Here is a 27,826-nt window from a genome sequence, read left to right as displayed (position 1 = left end):
ACCCCTGCGATAGGCTATTAGCATCCAGGCCTAAAATACACATAGGCAGACGCCCATGTGTTAAATGCCCCCCTGCCACCTGGCCCAATATGCTCTGAAGTGGATGTTGGTGTTTAATGGTCTGGTGCGGGTGGTCAAGAGTCACTGAGATTGGGACATGGTGCAGGTCCAGGGCATGGGATCTGGGCAAATTCTTGGCTGTGGGGCATAATTTGAGGACCTAATGTGGGTAGCGGGGACCTCAGAGGTAGTATGTGAGATGTTAAGAAGCAGAACAGGTAAAGTCTGCAAACTTTACGGTAAGCAGTGCTTAAATGGTACTTAGGTTTAATTAAAATCTAAACCCATTAATAATATAGCTATTAAACAATTGAATATTACACAACTTCAAAACAAATTATAAGAAAGGCTACACAAGAACAAATAAATAATTTGACATGTACAACTTTATTACGTTTTTTATGTTTTTTTTTTACATAGCTATATAGTCAATACTTCCAAATAATCAAAAACGTTGTCTACAAGACATACTATAAAGAACCTAAACATAGCACATGCTTTTAAATGACATATCAAATATATTTAATACAATGAACAGAATACAAAAAAAAGAAATACATTGGATTCTTATGTCTATCTGTCTATCACAAAGACCTATTCATCCATTGTATATATATATATATATATATATATATATCTATGTCAGTGCATACAAGCTTAATCATTATAGGTTAAACAGAAAAGTATCTGTATTTACTAAAATATAAACTCAAAAATATAAACTCCAAAATATAAACTCTACCATGTTGGTTCTATACACTTTACAGACATTACATATTAATCATTTAGTAACTTACATACATTTGTAATATAATCCCTTCATTGTAGGTACGTTTATAAATTCTGATTAACACAGATTCACTTAGCAATAAGGATTTATTTAATCTAATAAAAAAAATATATATATATTGTTTTTTTCATAACTTAATGAAAATAACAAAAAAATTGCTTAAGGCAACTATTAAAGAAAATATAACATTAAGGCTGCATGGAACTTTTTGTAGTTCCTATATCAGTCATACTGTACGTGTTGATGTTTTTTTAGTGAGTTCTTTAAGAAGAAGAAGAAGAAAGTAAATGCTCCCAATCCACTAATATATAAAGAAAATGATATAGAAAAAACAGTATTATTACTGTCACAAGTTGTATTACGGTGGCTATATGATAGCCAACATCATTACATGGTTTCACAGAAACCAACTTCCATTTGCCCCTTCACTAGGACAAATCTATGTACATAATTAAAGACCGCCTAACTGGCGAGAGTATGAAAGTGGATTTTGAGGAAGCTTAATAAGATGGTAAACGCTGCTGCATGGATTTCCCTTTGAGAACGCGTCGAATCTGTAAAAGGAGAATAAAAAAGAAAGATGATATTAGAACGCAATGGTTAGACATTTTTGGCAGTTAATAAATTGCAAAGGAATTTAGACAAAAAAATATAGAAACTAGAACAAAAACAGTCAAGGCTAGTTTGGAAGCTGAGGAGTATACAGTAAAAACAATTGATTTAGAGGAGCACATGGGGAATTTAGCTTCCCTTGGAAATAACATAATGCAGGAAAGTCTTACCTCTTCCCCCACAGGTCCATCAGATACAAGATGTACTGGCTGCTCATTTTCTAGGTTTCGGGCACTTGGATCAGCCCCTTTTCTCATCAAAAGTTTTACTGCTCCAACATGAGCTCTTCTGTGTTGCAAACTTGCAGCAATATGCAATGCGGTGTTTCCATTGTAGGCCTAAGAAAGCAAGAAAAAATGTTTTATTCTTTCTAATGCAACCAATGCACGAATGCTTAAAATAAATAATCCTTCTGGCTGCAGCTACACGGTCACTTATTTTGGAAAGATATAAAAAAAATAATGTGTTCTTACAACAAAGTTTTTGACTTTTTAATATGCAACGAAAACTCAAGCTTACCAGTAAAGTAACTCTGACCCTAAAATCAATGTGTAAATAGTGTTTCCAGCAAAGAGGAAATTCTCCGCCTGTGGACCACATCTCCACTGTAGTCTAACTAAATCTGAATCTTCCAAATCGGACACTTCCAGATGTGTTGAATTCCTGGTCCCCCCCTTTGTTCTAAGGTTCAGTCTTCCAGCCCCTACATCACCACTGTGTCCTGTAGTGACACCACCAAGAGGAACCCCTGTCTTTAGTTGGTGATAAGGAAATTGACACTCCCAGGAGTGTTGCATTTTAAAGATTTTTTAGCCTACATTTTCTCTCCACCGCTGTGAAGATTGCTATTACAGGCAACGTGAGAGGCAAATATTATTTATTACTAAGTCCCCTTTGCTTGGAACACTTTATTCTTCATACTGATTTTAATGACAGAATCATTTTACTCGTGTAACGTGTAATCTCAGAAACATCTGGTTGTGCTACTTTGTTCCTGTAACATCCTGCACCCCTTAGCAAATGAATGAAATGAAAATAAGCCACAGAGGTACTACTAACCAAAGGCAAAATTAGAACAGTGGGCTAACTTACCTTTGAATTGATGAAGTTTAGACAATTTGGCATCTCTAAAAAGATACTCATCAGTTCAAGGTTTGCCTCTTCACAGGCTAAGTGCAGGGCAGAGCGTCCACTTTTACGATCCTGTACATTAAAGACATAGGTAAGTCTCCACTCAAAAGATTTTTTTCCATAACAAATGCATCAAACATTGTGTCTAGCATGCAATGGTTACTTCCTTAAAGCAAATCTGTGCCCAAATCTTGGATACACCAATTGCTACCCCCATTGTAACGATTGGACATAAGTGGCCTGAAGACAGTTTTGTAGAGGTCATAATCCTTTCCTCTTGGGGCTCTGAACAGGTCTGTTACATGATAGTTAAGCAGGCTCAAAAGAAATGTTTGCACTGTGACAGATGGGAGGGGGATAGAGCAGAGACTGAAGGTATAGCGGACAAAGCAATTTGAATGCAAGTTTCTCTGGCTTTGAAATTTCAAACTGAATTACGGCTTGGTAAATATGAGTAATTAGTGTTGATGTCCATAGTGGCCACAGGTTCACATTAAAGATTCCAAAATATGAGTAATTAGTGTTGATGTCCATAGTGGCCACAGGTTCACATTAAAGATTACAAAAAAAAAACGACCAATAAAACTTTGCACAATGCAGCAAGGTAACTTACTTTTGCTTCAACAGCAGCGCCCATCTGCAGCAATGACTTAACAGTGTCAACCATTGCCTTGTTCTTCATCAGCAGTTCATCTGTAGCAGGAGAACAGTTTTGTTGATATATCTGCAGCTGCTGGACGATTGAATTGTGCGCGACTACTGCACAGTGTAGAGGAGTCAAACCTACGAAACATAGAACATGAGTTAAAGTTCATGTATGGTGTATATAGTCAGCCAACAATGAAAGCTGGAGAAGCCAGGGGAAATGGCTACATACTGGATCAAGATAACATTGCAAGTAGTCATTCATAAAATAATTAACATTTCAAAATATGTTAACATTTATTTAACCATTTGTATGTTTCACATTTTTGGATTACCCGATAAAGACACTTTGGGGTTGATTTACTAAAAGTGCAAATCTGGTGCAGCCCTGCATAGAAACCAATCGGCTTCCAGGTTTTATTGCAAAAGCTAATTGAGCAAGCTCAAGTTAGAAGCTGATCGGTTTCTATGCACAGGTGCACCAGATTTTGCACTCTCCAGTTTTAGTTAATCATCCCCAGAATATTCCATGGAGTGTGGATTTTTCTTTTAGCAGGATGCTGGGAAAATGCATGATGTAGCTTTACTATCCTTGCCTGATACGGTTTTAAATTTAGAGTACTTTTACTGTGTACCCTGTGTATACTGTTATTCATATTCTAGATCAGGGGTCTCTAAACATTCTAAACAAAGGGCCGGTTTACTATCCTTCAGACTTTAGGGGGGGGCCAGAGTGGCCAGTGGAAATAGAAAATGCCCCAGCGTCAGTGGAGGTAAACAATTACATAATGCCTGTAGTCAGTAAAAGGAAGAATAGTGCCCAAATATTGGTATTAATGGGAGGAATTGTGCCTAACTGTTTGTGTCAGTGAGAGGGATAGTGTCCTATCACTGGTGTCATTGGAAGGAAAAATGCCCCATTGTTGGCATCAGTGAGAGGAATGATTCCCCACTGTTGGTGTTAGTGGAAGAAATGGTGCCCCCTTGTTGGTGCCAGTGGGAGAAATAGTGCCTGAGGGCCAGATAATGGCAGGCAAAAGGCTGCATTCGGCCCAAGGGCCAAAGTTTGGAGACCACGGTTCTAGATCCTAGAGCATCTAATGTAGAAAATAAAATAACACAGAGCAACAGACAGATGTAGGTAATATACTTGCACCTACCATCATAATTAGTTGTGTCCACATCAGTATATTGATTGCTTGCTAGAATGCCTTTTTGAATTGCCTGAAAAAAAACAGCAAAATAAAATGCTTTAGCAGATGGATAATATGCATACTTAGCAAGAAAGTGTTTAGGACATGAAATCCCAAAAGCAAAAAATAGAGGATATTTATTTTTTCCTGTTTGTACATGGGAAAGGAAACACTCACTTCTTTGATAGAAACATTGACAGGCAAATACTGCAAAACGTTGAACAGTACTGAACTATACACGACATGTTGCCTATATCTCACCTGAAGAACTTGTGAGTACCCTTTTGCAGCACAGACATGAAGCGGAGTTCTTCCCCAGTAATCTGTAGTGTTGATTTGGGCCCCAAGGCTGATCAAGTCTTGTACTATCAGATGGTGATTGGCAGCTACAGCCACCTGAAGAGGACTCTAAAATGTTTAGAAGACAAAAGCATTAAAATTAATGTATATATACATTAAAAGATCACATTTTTTTAAATAATCTTTGCAATCTATGTTTTAAAGAAAAAAAAAACTATTGCTATGTATAGTTTGCAATGATATCTTTGAGGGATTCTCCATTATTGCTCATTATATATGTAATCTGTGCCTTCTGCTTTGCAGGGCAACACAGTGGTTGTTCTTAGAGATTAAATTGAAAGTAACAGCACATAGGGACTTGTAGATTAGCTGCTAAGAGCCATTTCTAGTGGCTAATATTCAAATACCAATACTGAAAACAGTAAAAATGTTAATATATGCATAGAAAAAATTGTTAATATAGGCATATAAACATTTCTTTACTATAAAAAAAAACACAAATTATGTGCTACACTTTATATAGATGGATAAAACCGCTACATCTTTTCTAATCCACCTAACCGTATGGTGGGTGAGGTGTGGTTCTCAAAATAATCTTCAGGCAAAAAAAGGCTCTTTTTCTGGTGAATGTACTACACTTTTCCTTTAGCCTGGGACTTATAAGGAAATTAGAGTGTGAAAAGAAAATCTAGATAATTCAAGATAAGATAATAAAATCAAGAACATGCAGTGCAACACGCAACGCCCTATTGCTTGGACTTTGTTATTTTGTCAGCGATAAAATGTTGCCATGACATGGGTATATGATCACAGTTTCTGATTAACTTTTCTTTGTCATATTTTTAGCAGAAAGAGGAACTACAGGTTCCATTGTGAAATGACCTACATCATTCAACCGAACATCAGGCAATAGATCAATAAAGCTTTTATATTGCTTTAATGCCTACCTGGTTGTTACGCTCCTTAACATCCAGCATATTAAGCGCTGCCATCTTGCAAGCCAGGACATAAGACAAAGCTCGTTTTCCTTGTGCAACGGCTATGTGAAGGTACCTGTGATACACAGGGATATAAATTAAATCACTGACACTATTTCCACAAATTAGCTCTTTATAAAACACATTTTCTTTATAAAACATCAGTTTTTTTTTTTAAATAACAGACTTCAAATTCACTTACGTATCACCATCTGCGTCTTTGGCGAGAAGTTGCTCATTGGAAACATTGGCCAATTTCTTTTCCTCTTGCTCAATCTGCCAGTGGAAGAAGGATTTACCAATCTGTGTTGGGCTTGACCTGTTTGCATCGATCTGGCACAAAGGTGGGGAAACACTTGAAGACCGGGCCATGTGAGGATCTACAAATTGGTTACAAGGTAGGTTTTGTGGTGGGCTGTACTTCCCAGCTGGCATACTTGGTTCTGTAGAGATGTTTGGAGATGTCATCTCAGGTGGGGATTCAATAAGAGACAGGTAGCTTTCGATGGCACAACTCTGGAGCACATCATTTGAACACATGGCTTCTGAATAATTCTGGATGGGGCTGTAGTTATACTCTGTAGGACACTGTTGAGGAATGTCTTGAACTTGGGGACAACCAAACTGGTACTGGTCATTCTTGTGCTGTGGAGAGCAGCTGCTGAATGCCTGATTGGCTGGAGGGGGAGAATAGGTTTGAGCTGCAGATGCTTCCTGATAGAATTGTTCTGGGGTATTCATCCAGTTTACTAGCACTGTGTTCAGGGAAACTGGATTGGACGTATGTTTCAAGTTCATTATACTCTGGAGCGGATCCACATTTGATTCTGTACCACTTTCACTCTTCGGAGGTTCATCCATAATGTCACAGGACTTTGGGGTACTTGGTGGTGTCTAAAGGAAACATTAATCGGTTAAGCATCTGTAATACTATTGCAAACGTTAATGTATTGTTGTTTAACATGGGCATGCATTTACCAGGAAAGAACTGGGTTGGAAGGGGCAAGGTTTCTTTGCATCCGGTTCATCCGACATGTATTCAATAGGTCGCTTTCTGTTTATTATATTCTTCAGTTCTGATGAAAAAATAAAAACATGGATTTTACACCCTGGTAGACTGACGTGGTAAGGTAAACATGCACTGAGTGAAATATCTACAAAAAATACTAAAAAACCTAAAAAAATCTGCGCTAATTCATAAAAAAAAATCGATAAACTGCATCCGTACAGATGGACAAATATATATAGTGTGTTATATAGTAAAAATGTATTCTTACAAATAATGCTGAATGGGTTAAAATAGCGAATGTTCTAAAAATAGTGCAAGTGACTTGATCTGTGTAGTGATAATAAAACAAAATTCGGCGCTAATTCATAAAAAAGTCGATATACTGCATCCGTGTTATAAAATCAATTACGAATGAATCCAAATATATAAATAGTGTCCCGATACATAAATAAATAAATAAATAAATTAAATGGATACTAATGTGAAGCAAATTAATTCCATATGGCAAGATATCCCAATCCTATATAAAATCAATCGTGTTGATAAACTACAATTTCTATAAGCAGATTTGTAATGACAGCCTGCAAAGCTTTCTCAGTACAGTACAGGCTTCCTTTAAAACTAATATTCTGAATGGTCTTAAATGTATCATTCTACACTTTCGTATAAAGAATGCACTTAAAATAATCTATAATTACATAAATATATAATTGATTTCTATATATATATATATATATATATATATATATATATATATATATATATATATATATTTATTTATTTATTTTTTTGTATAGGTAAACTATACTTACCAGTGTAATATTCACTGTTTTGATGTTTCTATAACAGAGAAAAAAAACATGATTTTAGCCAAACATGAAATGACATTGTATTGTAACCATGACTTACTACACAGTACATTTTACGAAGCACAAACATAAGCAGCAGCAATGTATTTATTATCATTAGGGAAAAGGCCAGGCTCGTCCCTCTGCACAGTAAGGTCTCGTTCACACAGGTGGCGGTAAAAGCAGCCATGTTATTACCTCCCCTGTATGCCCAGATAAACTAGGGCATGCAGCCGCTCAGGGCTGTACACATGCCATGGCCTTGATGCTTGGTGCGGTGCGGTGGGGTGGGTGGGCATCTTTAGGGTTAAATCAGGCTGTAAGGAGCTGACATATCACCTTCTCACCACCTGTCAAAAGCCCTTTGAAAAGCAATCCACTACAGTTTGCTTTTCAGAGGGGTGGCAGTATAGCCACACATGTAAACAAGTCCTATCTCAAGTGTAAATTGTTTTCTAATTTTTCCTATTATGAATCTTTTAATGAAAAATAAACCCATACCTGTAAATCCAATGGGCCATTGCTAATTTTATTCCTTAGCTGATTAAGCAGTTCTCTCACAGGATTTCTCACTCGGACTCCTTGGAAGTTCCCTTTTGAATGGCGTCCTGTTCCGCTACTTTTGCCAGCTAGAGAGAAAAGAAAGATAGCTGTCAGACATCCAAATGTAACAGACTCATGCCTATACCAATAGACAAAACAGTAATCAAAAACACAAGGGATGATGAGCTTTATTCAGTAATAGTGGTACAAAAAGCAGGGATGAGCATGTCGAACGATAAGATGCCAATTGCAATTATTATGACTGCAACAGGCAGCTTAGCGTTCATATCTAATTTTTTAATCAGCGTATTAATGTTCTGGCGCTTGATAGGAATCAGGCTAGATCATTCAGGGCTCCATATAGTGCACATGCACTGGTGTGCATTGTGAAGGGCAGTGTCATGCGTTGTTACAACGCATCACACTTTTTACTTTTGCAGTACATTGACACAAGAGGTGGTTTCTGCGGGAAGCATGGTTGCTTTCAAAAGACTCCTAGACGTACATCTCAAGAATCAGAACATTCAGGGGTATGTGAGATGATTACGGCCACACACACCTACACAGGTTGAACTGGATGGACTATTGTCTTTATTCAACCTCAACTACTATGTACCTATGACATGAAGCCCAATGCGTTGTGCTGCACAAAAATGCAGACATGCAGCATTTTTAAACAGTGCACACCACTGCACATGTATGATGTGAACAAGTGTTTTCTATGTGTCCTTAAACTGAGTCTGTGTTGCTGCATGATCATCAATGCCGCTCAACACAGGGGTGAATAAGCCCTAATTTCTATGCAGGGTCAGACTATTGCCCTAATAATCCAAACTTTCCTTATTCCCTGACAGTTTATTTACATGTCAGGGCAGCTTTAGAGGCAGTCATTATTATTTGTGCTATGTTGATAAAAATTGATAAAATCCGCTCCTGATATAAAACTGAACAAACATATACAGTAAACATACATAACCATATGTACAACCAACACAAAGGGAGAGATTTACTAAAACTAGTGCACAGAAAATCTGGTGCAGCTCTGCATCTGAAACCAATCAGCTTTCATATTTTATTGTCAAAGCCTAATAGAACAAGCTGATTGGTTACTATGCACAGCTGCACCAGATTCTGAGTGCACCAGTTTTAGTAAAGCCGGCCATAGACAGAGCAAATTTCTTTCCCGCAACCACGGGTTGCAGGAAAGAAATTTGCTCTATTCCCCCATCAACACAGAGAGCGTTGAGAGGGGAATCCCTCCTGCCGATCCATTGTGTTCCTGCCAGGAGAAGACAGTGATTAATGCTACCGGCTAAATAATCGCATGTAAAATCCGTCAGGCTGGTTGTACCCAAGTTGATCAATCAATACATTCAGCCTGCCCATATATGATTGGAATCTCAGCCGGTCCCTGCTGATCCAGCTAAGATTCAAACTGTCTATGGCCGGCTTTAATCTCCCCAAAAATCTACACCAATTCTAGCACTGAAGCAGTTCTTGGAAATAGATTTGCATGGTTGAAATGAAATACGTTTAAAGTCATGTTGGAATGCTGGAAACACTTCACAAAGCCTTGCTCAGTATAGAGTGCAGCTAGTAAAGAGGAAAGAGCTCACCACGCAAATTACAATCTGATTGTACAATCTCCATTAGATCTACCAACAAGTATTGTATTGTAATTAATGGCTGTGGTTTTCATTTGGGAAATTACATTCATACCAAGGTTAAATGTTAAAAGTAAACTTTGAAGTACTTTCGAATGACATTTGTCATGTCTCAGTCGGAATTGTCGAATGTACTGATGGGATCTTTTTGTATGATCATTAAAAAATCTACCAATGTATGGCCAGGTTTAGTCTAAAGCCGGCAATAGGCGTTTCAATACTGGCTAGTTCAGCAGGAGCCAGCAAAGATTTGAACCATGTATGGGCAGGCTGAGTGTACCGAACGATCAACTTGGATACAACCAGCCTGTTGGATTTTATATTATAGCCACTAGCAGTAAGCGCTGTGTTTTTCTAGCAGAGATTGCTCATCGCATTCTTCCCAAACCCCCCCCCCCCCCCTCCCCGCACACACAATAACTCAGTGGGAGCGGAGTGTTGATATGGGAATTAGTGTTGATGGGGGAATCGGTGTTAATGGGGCAGCCAGTATTGATGGGGGAATCTGTTGATGAGTCAGTCAGTGTTGATGGGGGATCGGTGTTGATGGGTCAGTCAGTGTTGATGGGGGGAATCTGTGCTGATGGGGGAATCGGTGTTGTTGGGTCAATCAGTGTTGATGGGGGAATCGGTGTTGTTGGGTCAGTCAGTGTTGATGGGGCAGTCAGTGTTGATGGGGGAATCAGTGTTGATGGGGGAATCAGTGTTGATGGGGGAATCAGTGTTGATGGGTCAGTCAGTGTTGATGGGTCAGTCAGTGTTGATGGGGGAATCGGTGTTGTTGGGTCAGTCAGTGTTGATGGGGCAGTCAGTGTTGATGGGGGAATCAGTGTTGATGGGTCAGTCAGTGTTGATGGGGGGGGGATCAGTGTTTTTGGGTCAGTCAGTGTTGATGGGTCAATCAGTTTTGATGGGGGAATCAGTGTTGATGGGTCAGTCAGTGTTGATGGGTCAGTCAGTGTTGATGGGGGAGAATCAGTGTTTTTGGGTCAGTCAGTGTTGATGGGTCAATCAGTTTTGATGGGGGAATCAGTGTTGATGGGTCAGTCAGTGTTGATGGGTCAGTCAGTGTTGATGGGGTAATCAGTGTTGATGGGTCAGTCAGTGTTGATGGGTCAGTCAGTGTTGATGGGGGGGAATCAGTGTTTTTGGGTCAGTCAGTGTTGATGGGTCAATCAGTTTTGATGGGGGAATCAGTGTTGATGGGTCAGTCAGTGTTGATGGGTCAGTCAGTGTTGATGGGGTAATCAGTGTTGATGGAGGAGTCTGTGTTCTTGGGGGAGTCTGTATTCTTGGGGGAGTCTGTGTTCATGGGGGAATCATGAGAAAATTGCTCCATCTATGGCCGACATAAGTACGGTAACCCCTGGCACCTGATAAAAAGGCAGGCCTGAACAACAAATTCCGAGTGGCTGCCATAGGTAGGAGCAGCAAGCAAGTCATAGGGCAACAATCTATCATCACAAAACTGCACACTCCCACACCACCAGTCCATTGAAATAATGAAATAAATGGAAACGGTTTGACTCAGTGGGAGGTAGACATAATGTCGACTCAAAAGCAAACCGGTTTAGCAGCATAGCTTCAGTTTGCCTCGACTTTGCTCTGACGTAAGAGAAAAATCCTGGCAACCAAAACTTCCTTCTGCTTTAACAAACAACGCGCCAACAATTTTTTTAACCGTTTGCTTGCCACATGGGAGTTCCAAAAGTACCATTTTCATAGACAAACGACAAAACGTACTATTTTAGAAACCCTAAACATAAGAGCTCTAACCATTAATAGCAGTAATCTACCAAAGCAAGTTTACTTAAACGTAAACCGCATTTCTTTTTAAAAAACGAAAACAATGCTATTTACTAACAGCGTCTGTAGATTGTACAGTGTTTTATTGTAGATTACATCACTTAATAAGAAATAATTATTATTATTATTATTCCCAAAGCTTTGGACATTTTTGAGCTGGGCTTACCTTTCTTGACTTGGGGCCAAGAAGCACTTAGACTACCCTCACTGTCAGATTCTGGGGAGCCTGGAGCGGAGGATATGGAGTGAGTTGGGGACGATGCCACATCGGAGAGCGGAGAATGGGAGCCACCATAGAAATAGGTCAGGTTCATGGGGCTGTTCATCATATAGTCTGGTTCTAGGAAGTCCCGCGTGTCCTCGATCACCTGCTCCACGATCATGACTGCTTGCGTTGTTAGCAAACTGCTAACTAGTGTCCGAAGTGTTGTTCTGTATTATTGGGCACAAGGACTGCTACTAAGCAGCTTCAGTTCTTAGTAAGTTCGCTCACAATGGCTGTGGGGAAATTCCACCTGGTTTATGTATGACAGATTACAGCACCTCACCCCCACCTTCCGGGAACGAACCAATAAGCGTTAAGCATCCCCAGCGCCCATTGGCTACTGCCGTGTAGTCAGCAAGGGAGGAGGGGGGGGTTGGAAGAGTGGTTGGGGCGTGATTTACCGGAATCGCACAATAGAAAAATTGTGAAATCTCGCCCAGTTGTCAATGTGACATGCTTCTGAAAGCCATGACAAGGAAGGCGTGTACGTGTTATGTTTGTCGTGACAGTTAAAAAGTCCTCGGTGGAAGTGCTGGGGGAACTGTCAGAGCAGACATAGGTCTGTGTACTCTGTAACGGAAGGAAAGGGAGGAGGGGGGGAACACAGAGAAGGAGACACACATTCGACTCATAGGGAGAGGAGAAGGATTACTAAAAACCACATGCTGATCCTTAAGCTAAGTCTTCTGTGTTTACTTCACAAAAAATCCAGAGGTTCAAATCTCCCTACACATTACTGGGTATTCCAAGCCAATAAAGCTTTGCTTTACTAGGTGAACATTCTCTACACCTCTAATAAATAAAATCCTGAAAGTCAGGGCAGTGATCCCTAACTGAAATCTTCATTTTTGTGCTTTTCTGTGCATTTCCTGAACGCACGCAAAATCACGTCACGCATATGTGCGTTTTTGCGCAATAAACATAGTGCAGCCCCTTCATTTTAACCCCTTTACCACCGGAGGATTTTGCTGTCTTACGTCCAGGCCACTTTCTGCGATTCGGCACTGTGCGACTTTAACTGACAATTGCGCGGTCTTGCGACGCTGTACCCAAACGAAATTTACGTCCTTTTTTTCCCACAAACAGAGCTTTCTTTTGGTGGTATTTGATCACCTGTGCGATTTTTACTTTTTGCGCTATAAACAAAAAAAGAGCGTAAATTTTGAAAAAATAACAATATTTTTCAAATATTTTTATATGAAATTCCCCCCCAAAAAAATGTAAAAATCAAAATTTTTTTACATTTTTGGCCAATTTGTTTTCTGCTACCTATGTTTGGTAAAAAAAATCACAATAAGCGTATTTTGATTGGTTTGCGCAAAAGTTATTGCGTTTACTAAGGGAAAGATTTCTGTCATTTTTGGTGTTGTTTTTTTTTAACGAGTAATGGCGGCGATCTGCGATTTGTTTTGCGGGACTGCGACATTGCGGCAGGCAGATCGGACCCTTGACTGACATTTTTGACACTTTTGGGGGTACCAGTGACATTACTACAGTAATCAGTGCTATACATATGCACTGTTACTGTAAAAATGACACTGCCAGGGAAGGGGTTAATGTTATTGGAGAGGGAGGGGTTAATGTATGCCTGGTGCTTACTAATGTGTGTGGGGGGAGGTAACTGGGTGACACAGGGACAGATCGCATGTTCAGCTATGCTGAACCCTGAAATCTGACACTGCCTGTCACTTAGGAGATCCGCCCGCTTTGTTTACACAAGCGGACGGCTCTCCAGACTCGATTCCCCGACGATTGGGGAAGAGCAGCGGCGATCGCCGCCGCTCCTCCCCTGGCCCGACTCCCGCTGTGACTGAATACAGCGGGAGCGAGCCTCCTGCGGCGCGCGAGCGCCGCCTACAAGGGGAGGAGTCCGGCGACGTAGGTCTACATCACTGGACGGGAACGAGCCACTGTGCCACAGTAGAGGCACAGTGAGCGGGGGTAAAGTGGTTAATGAGCTTCCCTAACAAATGCGAAGTAGCCATGCACCTTTTTAGGGCTCTTTCACACAGGCGGACCGTTCAAATCCGTCTGTACATTTTTTAGCGGATCTGAACGGTCCCCCCATGCATCCCTATGGGGCATCGGATGTCAGCGGAGGCATGTCCGCTGACATCCGTTCCGATCCGTCAAATCTGGACGGATGGAAATCCTATTTTCCACCCGTCCAGCGGATCGGATGGGATCGGATGAGAACGGACCGACAGTCCGTTCCCATCCGATTCCCCCATAGAGATGCATGGGGAACTGACAGCTGTGTCTCCGCACACAGCGTGGAGACACAGCTGTCATCCGCTGAGATAAACGGAGTCTGTCCGACAGTGTGAAAGGGGCCTTAGGCTTCGTGTTTCGCGCATGTTTTTAACTGTGCATTTGTTGCTCAATTTTTCTGCATATGAAAAACACACGCCTGGTTTACTTTTACAATAAATGGCACCATACAGAGAGCATGTGTTTTTGTGCGTTCTCAAAACACTATAGTGTGAATGCGGCCTTAAGCTGGTAAGGCCCCTTTCACACTTGTGAGACCTGAAAGTCGCAACTTGAAGCAATGCCTGTGTAATCTTGAGGTCAATGGACCTCAACTTGCACCAAAGTCGTGCAGGGGCTACTTTGAAGTCACACTAATATGAACGGTACTCATTGGAAATCATGGGGTATGACTTGTCATGCGACTTTGCAGTCCCAAGTCGCAGGAAAAGTCGCACAAGTGTAAATCGGGCCTTATAGATGGCTCAAATGTCATCTGGTTCAGTAGGCAACGCCTGAGATTCGTACCATGTATGGGCCAGCTGATTGTACCCAAGTTGAAGGATCAATCAACTTGGATACAACCAGCAACTTCAATTTTCATGCGATTATTGCCAGCAGCTATAGCCGCTAGCAATAATCACTGTGTTCTCCCGGCAGGTACAGCTCTGCCTCCCACACCGCCCCCCTCTGGGAAAACACAATAGCGCCACAGGAGGGATTTTCCCATCAACACTGACTGTGTTGATGGGGGAATCAAGCAATTCCATGGTTGCAGGAAAGAATGTCTCACCATCTATGGCCGCCTTAGATATTAGGAAATTACTATCTCTTACCTAACAGATTATCTTAGGGCTACCCCAAAAATGACATTCAGAGGTGCCATTTAACAGTTAGAACCCCTTTTAAAGAGACCCTGCCACTGCCTCAAAGTTTTTGCAGTAAGTACTTGATGGAAAATTGTAAAACACCAATCAGCCACTGACAGCTACAGTGAAGAACTTGGATTATCTCATTGCAATGGCATCTCAAAATGGACTTTGACAAGAGCCAAAACATAACAGCTAGATGACTGGGTCACAGCAAGTCCAAAACTGAAGATCTTGTGGCTGTTCCCGGTCTGCAGTGGTGAGGACCGACCAAAAGTGGTCAGAGGAAGGAAAACCGGCAAATCGGTGACAGGGTCAAAGGCAGCCAAGGCTCACTGCTGCATGTAGAGAGTGAAGGCTGGCCCGTGTAGTCTGATCCGATAAAAGAGCTATTGTAGCTCAAATTGATGAAAAAGTTAATGCTGGTTCCAACAGAAAGATGTCAGAACACACAGCACATCACAGTTTGTTGTGTATGGGGCTGCTTCACTACAAACCTGTTAAGGCCGTACACACGATAAGAAAATCTGTAGGGAAAATTCGTCCGACGACCGATCTGCCGATTTTCGGATTGTTAGTATGGTGCTTTCGACAGCCGACTCCGACTTTTCGGCTGACAAAATCCTGGTGTGCAGGCTATAAAATTTTTGTCGTCCGTCATACAACGTCCGATTTTCATCTCATTAGTACAGATTTCGACTGAAAAAAATCTTAAGAGCAAGTCTAGGCATGCTCAGAGATGAAAGAACACATACAAAACAATCCAACACATGACATCACTTCTGAAGTAGAATTCTGTCGTACGGGAAAATTCGTATGAAAATAACCTCTTCACTTTCCACATCAGACTAGCATGCCACAAAAAATAGACGACAGAGCGTTCGATAATCTGATCGTGTGTACGGGGCTTAAGGGTGCCCGTGCTGCCACGTGTCCACAGCTAAAAGCACCTTCATTGGGCACGTGAGCATTAGAACTGGATCGCAGAGCAATGGAAAGGTGGCCTGGTTTGATGAGTTCAAGAATGGTCTGAGAAACACAGCAAGCTTTAGATGTTGACTTGGCCTCCAAATTCTCCAAATCTCAATCCAATCAAGCATCTGTGGGATGTGCTAGAACAACAAGTCCAATTCCTGGAGGCCACACATCGGGACTTAACCTCCCTGGCGGTGATCCCGAGCGTGACTTGGGGTGGATTTTTTCTATCAGGATCGGTAACCCCCGAGTCACGCTCGGGGTGGATGTGCAGAGAGCGCAGCAGTGTCTCTTACCTTCTCCTGGCGATCCAGCGATGATCTCTCATTGCTGTGACCGCCAGCGGAGAGTCCCGCCGCTCCTCCGCCCTCCGTCGGTGTGATGACTTCCTAGTTCCGTTCCCTGCAGCAGCAATGCTGCATGGGAGCGGAACTAGGGAGGGAAATTCAAAATTTATATATATATGCATATATATATATATATATATATATATATATATATATATAAATATATATATATATATATATATATAAATATATATTTATATATACCGGTATATATATATACATATATATATATATATGCATATATATATTTATATATTATATGTATATATGTGTATATATGTATATATATATATATATATATATATATATATATGCACACACACACACATATATATATATATATATATGTATATATATATATATATATATATATATATAAAATTATATTGATTCAATTATAATTCATGCATTATATATTACATATATATATATATATATATATATATATATATATATATATATATATATATACACACACACACACACACATATATATATATATATAATATATAATGCATGAATTATAATCTAATCAATAATATAATTTTATTATATATATTATATATTAAATAATAAAATTATATTATTGATTTGATTATAATTCATGTGTTTGTGTTTCAAATTTATCACATCTGGGATGTCTACTAGAGTCTTGTTTTGGTCAGGTTTAAGTCAGTAATTACTAAGAATTGTAGGCCTATAATACATAACGCCAAATTTCCATGAAAAGAATTGTACCGCTTTTGGTATGTAATTCCTGACATAATCCTACCGCCAGGGAGGTTAAAGGATCTGCTACTGATGGCTTGGTGCCAGGCCAGCTAACACAGCATACTTTCAGAGATCTAGTGGACTCCATGTCTCAACAGGTTATTATAGCAGAAGGTCATAATGTTATGGCTGATCGGTGTATTAAACCCAAAAAATGTAAATCAAATATATTGCAGTTTACCAGTCCATAGATGTGGTGCCTACATTCGTTTTCTTTTTTAAACGTTCTTTTCCTTTATTTTTACCTGGAGATCCTGCCAGAAAATCTGTTCTTTTTCCACTGCCTTTAACCCCTTATTGACAAAGGTCCAAACAAATCTTAATGCCTGAACCTAGTTTTGCAATTTTGGCATGTTAGTAAAACTGTGCATATCATAGCAACTACTATCATCATACACTACTTCTATTCAGGTGAATTATACCTTGTTTTTTCAGGACAATTTGGACCTCAATGCATTTAGAAGTATCCAGACTCAAACACCCATCTTTATTGGAGGGGCTGAGGGAAATTAAAGTAGACAAATTGCAGACACTTTTTTTGGGCTTTGTATGTCTTGAAATAGCCTCATTGGCCCACACAGCAGCGGGAGCCATTGACTCCTGCTGCTGTCAATCACAGCCAGTTAGCCAACAAGGAAAGAGTGGGGGGGCGGGGTCAAGCCGCACTCCGTGTGTGCATGGACACACAGAGTGCAATGCAGTTTAGGAGCTCAGGAGCAAGCCTGCTCAAGTGCCCCCATAGTAAGAGGCTTGCTATTGGGGACACTCAGCAGGGGGAAGGAGCGGGGACCCCCAAAAAAAGAGGTTTGGGGCTTCTCTGTGCAAAACCATTGCACAGAGCAGGTAAATATATCATGTTTATTATTTTTTTATTTTAATCTATCCTTTGGAAACACTTTGGGTATCATAAGATCTGGACATACTGTATAAAGGGGTTTACAACAAAAAGGCATTAAAACGTTTGTAAGCCCAACAATTCATATTGCTGATATGTTCCTGTTGTACCATGTACTTGTATGAGAAAGTATCCTGTTCTCTTTGTATTGCTTCCTTTGTGTAAAATATATGGTTTTCCTAACAGTCCCTCTGCTTTCCTATTACAAACTGACCACACTAAGCAGAGAGCACAGTGTGGTCAGTTCTCTAGCTATGCTGGAAACTCAATATGATCTCCTCCAATGATCAGATTTGTCCTGACTCCTGACACCCCTCTACACAGCCTAGGAAGATCAGTGTACTGCAGCTTCACCTCCCCCAGCTCTTATGTAGCTGTGAACAGGGGGAATGTGATCACTTTTTAAAAAAGTGGAAAAGGTATTTATAAATGTTTTTTATATGTATACATAAATGTTTTGCCTTTATTTCTATTTTAAACTGAATGGGTTGTTTTACAAGGTGTGGGTTTACATTCACTTTAACCTAATGCTCAAGCTGCTGGTATTAGGGTAATATACGTCACAAATGAAGGATTACAATCCGACGAACAAAGTCAAGCTACACTTTGTAAAGAATACCCAATCAGCTGCAAGGAAGATAAAAAAAAAAAAATGGGATTGGACAGGGCTTGAGAAATTTGCTTTGAATTTAGGAGCCAGCTAAAAAAGTTAGGAGCTGTTTTTTTTTTTTTGGCTGGCAGGGCTTTTTTTTTGGCAACAGAGATGTCTAACCGTTGATCTCTATAGGGGGTCACTGATTAAAGGGGACTCTGATATAATGGGGGGTCTCTGAGGGGAATGCTAATATGAAGGGACTAATCTAATAGGGGGGTCTCTAAGGGGGTGCGGCTCTAACGGGGGAGGTCTCTAAGGGGGTGTGCTAGTATAAAGGGACTCTGATCTAACGTGGGAGATCTCTAATGGGGGTGCTAACAAAGGGACTCTTAACTAATGAGGGGTCTCTAAGGGGGTGCTAACATAAAGTGACTCTGATCTAATGGGAAGGGGGTCTCTTATCTGCCTGTCCTACAATTGCAGGACACATCAGGCAGAGAACACCTATTGTTGGGACAATGTGGTAAGAGTCATACACTCCTCCCACACAGTGTCCCCACTCCCCCATACATTCCTCTTCCACAGTGTCCCCCCTGCCCCATACATTCCTCTCACACAGTGTCCCCCCTCCTTTTACACTGTGGGTGGGGCCCCTGGGGTGTCTCCTCTCACCTGAAGAGGAAAGTTCTGCCAGCTCCTAGGCCTCATCTCAGGCTGCCCTCCCTGCAGGGCTTGGCTGGGGCTCACTGTCGGCTCCTCCGCGCACCGTCCTCGTCCTCTTCCCAGTCAGCCAATCGCAGAAGCCGCTGTCCCCAGCTCCCCACCTGATTAGGGGAGGGCCAAAAGAGGGTGGGAAGCTCCAGCTGATGGAGAGGGGAGAGGCTGACAGGCTGCCCAAGCATCGCTTCCCCATGCAAGGGAAGAAAGAAGAAGACGAGGAGCTGAGTGGGTGGCTGCCCATGGAGTTGCTTGTATCTGGTTCCACTGGTAGTGGTGAATGTGCTGGCGGGAGCCCCAAGATCCGATTTCTGGTCGCCATGGCGACCTGGCGCCTGGGCTTTGTCGAGACCTGGGATTGGATGATGGAAATCAGCAGTGCTTTATCACTTTCACTAAGCCCTGGAGAAAATGAGTGCAACGACACATGCAAAGTGCACAGTCTGTTTGCCTTTAGTAAATCAACCCCAAAATGAGCAGTGCCAGTCACATAATTCAGAGTAAAGTTACAAAGGAGCCATGAACTGGGCCAGCTCAAGCACAATGAAGCTTTTCCATGGGTCTCATGCTCCTACTAAGCTTTGAAGAAAGCTTCTAAACCATAAAGCCTTTAACATCCCAAAAATGGAGGAAAACATGACCTGACTACCTCCATAGCACCAAAAGGCTAAGTCTCTTCTATTGAATTGGCCATTACTGTACCACTGCTGCCTGCCAAAAGTCAAAACGTTTTCAGGATATGAACATTTCTAGTGGCAAATTATCCAGTGACTCAATTTTGGCAGGAAAAACTCGTAATATCCTACTTTTTAAAGAGAGAAATAATGTAAAAGTTAGCGTCAATCTATACAATGCTTGTATAGTGGTATGTGAATTTCCAGAGTCAAACACTAGGTACTCTTTTTGTTACATGAAGTTTTGTAACTTCCAGAAGACAGGGAAGGAAATGAAATATATTTTGTAATGACATCATACATTACATAGGAACTTAAAAAAGCCCCAAACAAATGTATGCTTGACTTTACATGTACCTTATGGGAGTCAGTGCATCATCTCTCCTATACATGCCTCTGCAATATTTTTATTGAATTGCTGCGTTATTAAATATATTATTTTTTGCATTTACATATGTTTTGTTAAAGGGAAACTGTCACCTCAAAAAATGTTCAGGGTAAACAATGATTTCATAAATAAACCTTAGGGGGGTACCATGTAGTCTTCTCAAAAAATAACACTCCTATGTATAAAACAGTTAAAGTATAAAGTACAAAACCTCAAACTTTTTTTTTTGTTTGTTTTTAGTTTTTAGAGAGGGATTAGAACACCTGTCAGGTTTTGTTGTTGTCTGTGTCCCTGTTGGGGAAATTCACCCTCTCTATTTGTCCTGAGGAGCATTATCACCAAACATGAAAGGAACTCCTAAGCTTTGAGGAAATAAAAGGTGATCTTTCAATGGGGACGTTGATGAACACCAGAGATTTTCCTCTCTTTAGGGGGATTTCCTTTCACTTCCTGTTGTGGCTATGAGACAGGAAGTGAATGGACATCTCCCTAATTATATAACCCCTTGGCGACAGAGCCTCCCGGCCCAAAAAGGGTTTTCAGATGCTGGAAGGCTAGGTGGGGTTTATGATCACGTGCACGCTCGGCACAGCTCTATTTACATTCTAATACGCAAATGTGCGGCCGCTCGGACTTAAGGCCCACCTGCCGAGAGGCTACATATTTGCATACTGTTGGCGCCAAGAGGTTAAACAAAGTGATCTGTCAGTCTCTCTATGCAGGTTTCAGCTCTAATGTGTGGGGTTGACCATGAGTCAGGGAAGTTGTGATGGGGTTGTAAGTCTTAAGCCCCATACACACGATCAGATTATCGAACGATCTGTCGTACGTTTTTTGTGGCATGCTAGGCTGATGTGGAAAGTGAAGAGGTTATTTTCATACGAATTTTCCCGTACGACAGAATTCTACTTCAGAAGTGATGTCATGTGTTGGATTGTTTTCTATGTGTTCTTTCGTCTCTGAGCATGCCTAGTCTTGCTCTTAAGATTTTTTTTCCATTGAAATCTGTACCAATGAGACGAAAATCGGACGTTGTTTTGACGGACGACAAAAATTTTATAGCCTGCACACCAGGATTTTGTCAGCCGAAAAGTCGGAGTCGGCTGTCGAAAGCACCATACTAACAATCCGAAAATCGGCAGATCGGTCGTCGGACAAATTTTCCCTACAGATTTTCTTATCGTGTGTACGGGCCTTTAGGGGGAGGTTATGCAGACGGTCACAAAAACAGGTGGTGTGTGGGTGTGGGCACCAGGGGATTCAGGTGCAGATGAAGAGAAGTTAATTTGAGGTAGACATACAGTATGCACAGGAAAGAGTTTTAAAGAAAGCAAACAGCCATGAGTATTAGAACTATGGGACATATACTGTAAGGCCCTATTCACATGAGTTTTGTCCGAGCGGCAAAACCAGGCGGTTTGTTGCCCGGATTGAATGCGCCTTAGCTGCCTGTCAAAACCTAGTGGGCGCACACACATTATCCCGGCCGTGAGGCTTTGCGTCACAGGAAACATAGGGTAGGCAAAGAGACATTCAGCAGACAATGCTGCCTGTCAATGATCCCCATAGAAACAAATGTTTATGAACGCAGTTGTGAAACAAACCTTAACATACATCCTGTCCTATTGAATATTCAGTCCTATCTATATAGTGATGAACACTTCCATCTCACTGAGGATTCAGTCAGTGTCTCCTGTGTGTGTGCAGTGTAAAGGTCAGAGCCAAGGTCTATACGATCAACCCTGACCAACAGCTCACAGCACATGATGATTTACAACAGCGGTCTCCAAACTAGGAGCCTGGTGCTGCCCTTTGCTTGCCTTTATCTGGCCCTTGGGGTACTAGTCCATTCGCTGACAACATCAATTGGACATAATTCCTGTCACTGACACCAAAAACGGGGCATTATACCTCCCAGTAACACCATCAAAAGGGCAAAACTTCTCCCACTAATACCAACCATGGGGCCATTGGCATCAAGGTTGGGGCACTATTACTTCCATTGATATAAAAAATGGGCCACTATTCCTCCCACTGCCACCAACAGTGGGGCACTGTTCCTTCCACTGACATCAACAAAAGGGCACAATTCCTCCCACTGACACAAACAATGATACACTATTCCTTCCACTAACACCAACTATGAGGCACTATTTCTCCGCTGACAACAGATAGAGCATTGTTTACTCAGACTGGATGCCAGAACATTTTCTAGTCCCACTAGCCCTAGTCTGGGCCCCTAAAGTCTGAAGGATAGGAAACTGGCCCTTGGTTTAAAGAGTTTGGGGATGCCTGATTTACAGTCCTGACCAGCTGCTCAGAAACACAGGGGAGTTTCAATCCTTCCTTTTGGGTGGATTTACTAAAGGCAAATAGACTGAGCACTTTGCAAATGCAGTTGCTCCAGACCTTAGTAAATGAGGGATCGTTTTGCTGACTTTGCTGACCATCATCCAATCACATGCAAGCAATAATGCTATTTTCTTTTACCCCTTGCAACCTGACTTGCTATTCTTTACAAAGTGAAGCTTTACCACATTTACTAAGAAAAATGAGTGCAACTGCACTTGCAAAGTGCACAGTCTATTTGCCTTTAGAAAATCCACCCATTTGCGTGTGTTATAAAGAGTAGTTGTGTAACTTTTCCTTTCACTGCTAGAGGATTGTGTCATGAGGAATGAGTTTGCCCCCTCAGAAAAGACCCCTTCTAGATTTTTGCACTGTAATGTTCACAAGGTCCTGGAACACAGAAGGGGCCACACAGGGAGGGGGATTAGTAACAGATGACAATTGTGACTCTAATGTTAGCTCTGCTATGTGAGTTTGTTATCTCTGTAACTTTGTTTCTCTTCCTGCAGTTCTTCCTATACTCTTTGTCCTAGTCTGTATATTTTTTCATCTCTCTCCCCCTGAACTCTGTCTCCCTGACACAGTCACAGCTGATCAGCTGCATTCCCATGGGGTGAAGAATTTACTGTTACACCGGTTCCATAGCTGCCTGTTATCTTGTCTCAGTGCAGTTTAGTGTGCTATATGTAGCTGGTCTTCCCACTTCTCCCCCCCCCCCCCCCCTGACCTTTGCAACTTTCTTCTTCTCCCCTACACTGTCAGTTCCCTCTGCAAATCCATGTATTAACTCCTTCTATTTAACCATTTACTAACTGATCTGGCAGGAGTAAACTCCATTTTTTTATCTTGTTTCTACGGGTAAGCCTATAATAGGGCTTACCTGTAGGTACAGTGAATATCTCCTAAACGTAGCAGCCGGTGATAGCACCGATGCATGTGCACTACGCTCTTAATGGACGGTATTCCTTTTATTTAGAGAGCTGTGCTGTGACCATGACTCCAGCGCACATGGATGTGAGATACATCATCGCAGTTTGGCCAAACGACTGGAGCCCAAGAACCCAGAGAGAAGACCAGACGAAGATGGAATCCCTCTTAGTAGTGACAGCACACTGCTGGAGAAATCTGTTTTCTTAGGTAAGTCTGTCCTAATAATATTTCACCAAAGCCCACCCCCCCCCCCCCCCCAAGCTCCTTCCCAACAGGGTTGTGGGGAAAAAAAAAAAAATATATATATATATATATATATATATATAATTAAGGGCTCATTCACACAGGTACTCTGGCTGTGTGAAGGAGGGGTTTGGGCTGGAGCTGCCTGTCATTCTATGGGGATGCAGTGCCTGTATGAACACAGCCGCAGGCCCTTATATGACAGGTATGCAGGTTAGTGGGCTCAAAATGCACACTGTCTGTGTTCAGGCTGTACACCTTCATCCCCACGCCTGTCAAATCTGGGGGGTGGGGGGGGGGGTTGCTGTCAGGTAGGCTGTACGGGGCCCTGTGATTTCTTTCAGCAGCCCTGCACACATGCACAAGGTGTACTCTCTCCTGTCATAACTGCTGTGCCCATCATAGGCAACAGGGGAGAGTACATATGCAGCCTAAAAGAACTGGACTACCCTACCTCCCTTGGCACTAAGGGGCGCTGGTCCCAATAGCTACTGTGTCCCTACAATAACCCAGGAACAGAGGTAATATAGGTTGTGGAAGGCTTATTTTGAATGCGATTTTGTCCTACATTCTTCAAACTGAAAGGGAACCCGGCTGGTAGGTAGGTTTAGCACACTATACCCATACGGGACAGCATAGTGTGCTTTTTGTAAAAGTGAACTTATTTTTTAAACCAATCTTCTTGCTGACACAGTAGCATTAAAGTAAACCATGCCATGCGGTTCACCTAGCAACATAATATATACACACACTAAACAAAGCAACGTTTCATCCTATTCCTCAAATCAGTACAGTTTTGTTAAACAACTGGTTACCATTATTATATATCTTATGTTTAGTCTTCTAACGCCTACGTGTGGCCTAAAGTCACACTACAAATGTTCTATATACAGTAGTAATATTGACTTTTAACGCCTACCTGTGTCCAAAAGCAAGACTGCATCTCTTTATTTACAGTATAAGAAAATAATGTATATATAATAAGTATTGAACATGTCACCATTTTTTTAGGTAAATATATTTCTAAAGGTGCTATTGACATGAAATGTTCACCACATGTCAGTAGAAGCCATGCAATCCACACATACAAAGAAACCAAAACAAATACGTTCAGAAATGAAGTTATGTGTAATAAAATGGACTGACACAGGGGAAAAGCATTGAACACGCTAACTGAAATGTATTTAATACGTTGTACTAAATTCTTTGTTGGTAATGACAGCTTTAAGATGCCTCCTGTATGAAAAAACTGGGCCCATGCATTGGTCAGGTGTGATTTTAGCTCATTCTTCTACACAAACAGTCTTCAAATCTTGAAGGCTCCGTGGGCCTTTTCTATGAACGACGATCTTTAGTTCTTTCCATAGATTTTCTATTGGATTCAAGTCAGGTGATTGGCTGGGCCATTCTAGCAGCTTTATTTTCTTTCTTTAAAACCAATTGGGAGTTTCCTTGGCTTAGTGTTTGGGATCATTGTTTTGCTGAAATGTCCACCCTCATTTCACCTTCATCATCCTGGTAGATGGCAGCAGATTTTTTTCAAGAATGTCTTGGTACATTTTTCCACTCATCCTTCCTTTAATAAAATGAAGTTTGCCAGTACCGTATGCTAAGAAACAGCCCCACACTATGATGTTTCCACCTCCAAAACTTTACTGTTGGTATGGTGTTTTTGGGGCGAAGTGCAGTGCCATTTGACCTCTAAACATGGTGTGTATTATGGCATCCAAAGAGTTCAGTTTTGGTCTCATCTGACCAGACTATATTCTCCCAGTACTTCACAGGCTTGTCTAAACGTTGTGCAGAAAACTTTAAACGAGCTTCAACATGCTTTTTCTTTAGCAATGGAGTCCTGCGTGGTGAGCGTGCCTAAAGGCCATGGCGGTTGAGCGCATTACTGTGCTTTCTTTAAAACAATTGTACCTGCTATTTCCAGGTGTTTCTGAAGCTCGCCACAAGTGGTCGTTGGCTCTTGAACAACTCTTTTGATAATTCTTTTCACTCCTCTGTCAAAAATCTTGCGAGGGACACCTGGTCATCAGTTTATAGTGAAATTATGTTCTTTTCACTTCCAGGTTATGGCTCCAACAGTACTCACTGGAACATTCAGAAGTTTAGAAATCCTTCTGTAACTAATGCTTTTAGTAAGTTTTGCAACAATAAGGTTGCAAAGGTCTTGAGGGAGCTCTTTGCTTTTACCCATCATGAGATGTTTCTTGGTAATGAGACACCTTTTTATAGGCCATCAGTTGAGACCAAACCAGCTGATAGTGATGGACGAATATCGGCCGGGGCGGTTCACGAACGTCAGCCGTGAATTTTCTCAAAAGTCAGCGAACTGTGAGTTCGCGGCGGGCCCTATTGACTGTAATGGGAGGCGAACTTTAAAAACATTTAGGTCATATTTGCAGCCACAAAAGACGTACTAGCTATGCACAAATAGTCCCAGCACAGGAACAATGTCATAACAGAAGTATTGCAATTGGAAAAGTTGCCCTAAATTTTTTTATTTTTTTTTTACAGCAAAAAAATTTTTTTTTTTTTTCATAAATCAGCCAGAACTGACAGCAGCCGGTAAATACATTGTCTAATACATATAGGGTCCATTCACACAGCTGTAAAATGGGTCAGCATCCATTCCACAATTTGGCAGAACCTTTACAGACCCATTGATTTTCAATTCCAGTCTGAAAAATTAGGCATTCACAGGATAAAGAAGTGTCGGCCATTCCAGGCCCCAAAAATTAGCCCACATGCGTTTACCTGACAGCTAAGAACGTAGTATTCTGTGGCTTAAGGTTCATTAGGCATTCACAGGATACAGAAGTAAGTGTCGGCCAGTATTGGCCCCAAAAATTAGCCCACATGGGTTTACCTGACAGCTAAGAACGTAGTATTCTCTGGCTGAAGGTACATTAGGCATTCACAGGATAAAGAAGTAAGTATCGGCCAGTATAGGCCCCAAAAATTAGCCCACATGGGTTTACCTGACAGCTAAGAACGTAGTATTTGGTGGCTGGAGGTACATTACTCATTCACAGGATACAGAAGTAAGTGTCGGCCTGTATAGGCCCCAAAGATTAGCCCACATAAAGGGGCACTCTGACGGGGACACACTGGATATAAAGGGGCACTCTGACAGGGACACACTGTCAGCCTGTGTCCCCCCTCATCCAGTCTGTATTCCCCCTATCATTCAGCCCATGTCACTGCTGTCATTCAGCCCGTGTCCCCCGCCGTCATTCAGCCTGTGTACGTGTACCCATCAGAGTCCTCCTTTACATCCAGTGTGTCCCCGTCAGAGTGCCCCTTTACATCCAGTGTGTCCCCATCAGAGTGCCCATTTATGTGTCCCGCTCAGAGTTCCCCTTTATTATTCCTGTCAGAGTTCCCCTTTATTATTCACGGCAGAGTGCCCCTTTAATATTGCGGTCAGAGTGCCCCTTTAATATTGCAGTGAGGGTGTCCCTTTAATATTGCGGTCAGAGTTCCCTTTTATTATTCCCGTCAGAGTGCCCCTTTAATTTTGCGGTCAGAGTTCCCCTTTAATATTGAGGTCAGAGTGCCCCTTTATTATTCCCGTCAGAGCTGCAGCAACGCTCAGTCACCACACCTTTCACAGTGCTGCACAGTGCACAATAATACTACTTATCCACTATAATATGCTTTCTACAAAGTATATTATATCGTGGATTACCCCCCTCCCCCCTATATAGTGCACTGCACATCAATACCAAACAAAAAATTGCAGCCCATTAAATGACTTTTGTGGACATTAACAGAGCGATTTGTGTCACTGCAGATGCCGATTTCTAACTGCCCCTAAAGCACAGACTGGATACCTAACCTGACCCTATACTGAAGAGACTGTAATAGACCCTATACCGACATTGCAGCACTGACTTTTGTGGACATTAACAGAGCGATTTCTGTCACTGCAGATGCCGATCTCTAACTGCCCCTAAAGCACAGACTGGATA

At 41.5% G+C, this 27,826-nt stretch overlaps 1 protein-coding gene across 1 annotated transcript; it reads right to left on the bottom strand.

The window, feature by feature from the left end:
- Window positions 1-1,121: 1,121 nt before the first annotated feature.
- Window positions 1,122-12,067, bottom strand: NFKBIZ (NFKB inhibitor zeta). Its single transcript, XM_082247040.1, has 12 exons — window positions 11,745-12,067; window positions 8,067-8,194; window positions 7,530-7,557; window positions 6,687-6,784; window positions 5,911-6,602; window positions 5,679-5,784; window positions 4,693-4,839; window positions 4,399-4,462; window positions 3,207-3,376; window positions 2,555-2,665; window positions 1,633-1,800; window positions 1,122-1,404 (listed from the first exon to the last, which is right to left on the bottom strand). Exons 1-12 carry the CDS (start codon window positions 11,959-11,961, stop codon window positions 1,351-1,353), a joined length of 1,983 nt encoding a protein of 660 aa, XP_082103166.1. The 5' UTR covers window positions 11,962-12,067; the 3' UTR covers window positions 1,122-1,350.
- Between the last annotated feature and the right edge of the window lie 15,759 nt (window positions 12,068-27,826).

This window comes from Pelophylax lessonae, assembly GCF_965119305.1.
Source record: "Pelophylax lessonae genome assembly, chromosome: 2".
NCBI classification, from domain to species: Eukaryota; Metazoa; Chordata; class Amphibia; order Anura; family Ranidae; genus Pelophylax; species Pelophylax lessonae.
This window is presented reverse-complemented; position numbering and strand designations above follow the sequence as displayed.

What these genes read in the sequence shown, in the direction of transcription:
- NFKBIZ (XM_082247040.1), bottom strand. Translation starts at nt 11,961, where the DNA reads ATGATCGTGGAGCAGGTGATCGAGGACACGCGGGACTTCCTAGAACCA. An exon ending in GGTACTCACAAGTTCTTCAG is followed by an intron (nt 4,463 to 4,692) that starts GTGAGATATAGG and finishes GTTTTTTTTCAG; the next exon opens with GCAATTCAAAAAGGCATTCT. An exon ending in ATGGACCTGTGGGGGAAGAG is followed by an intron (nt 1,405 to 1,632) that starts GTAAGACTTTCC and finishes CTCCTTTTACAG; the next exon opens with ATTCGACGCGTTCTCAAAGG.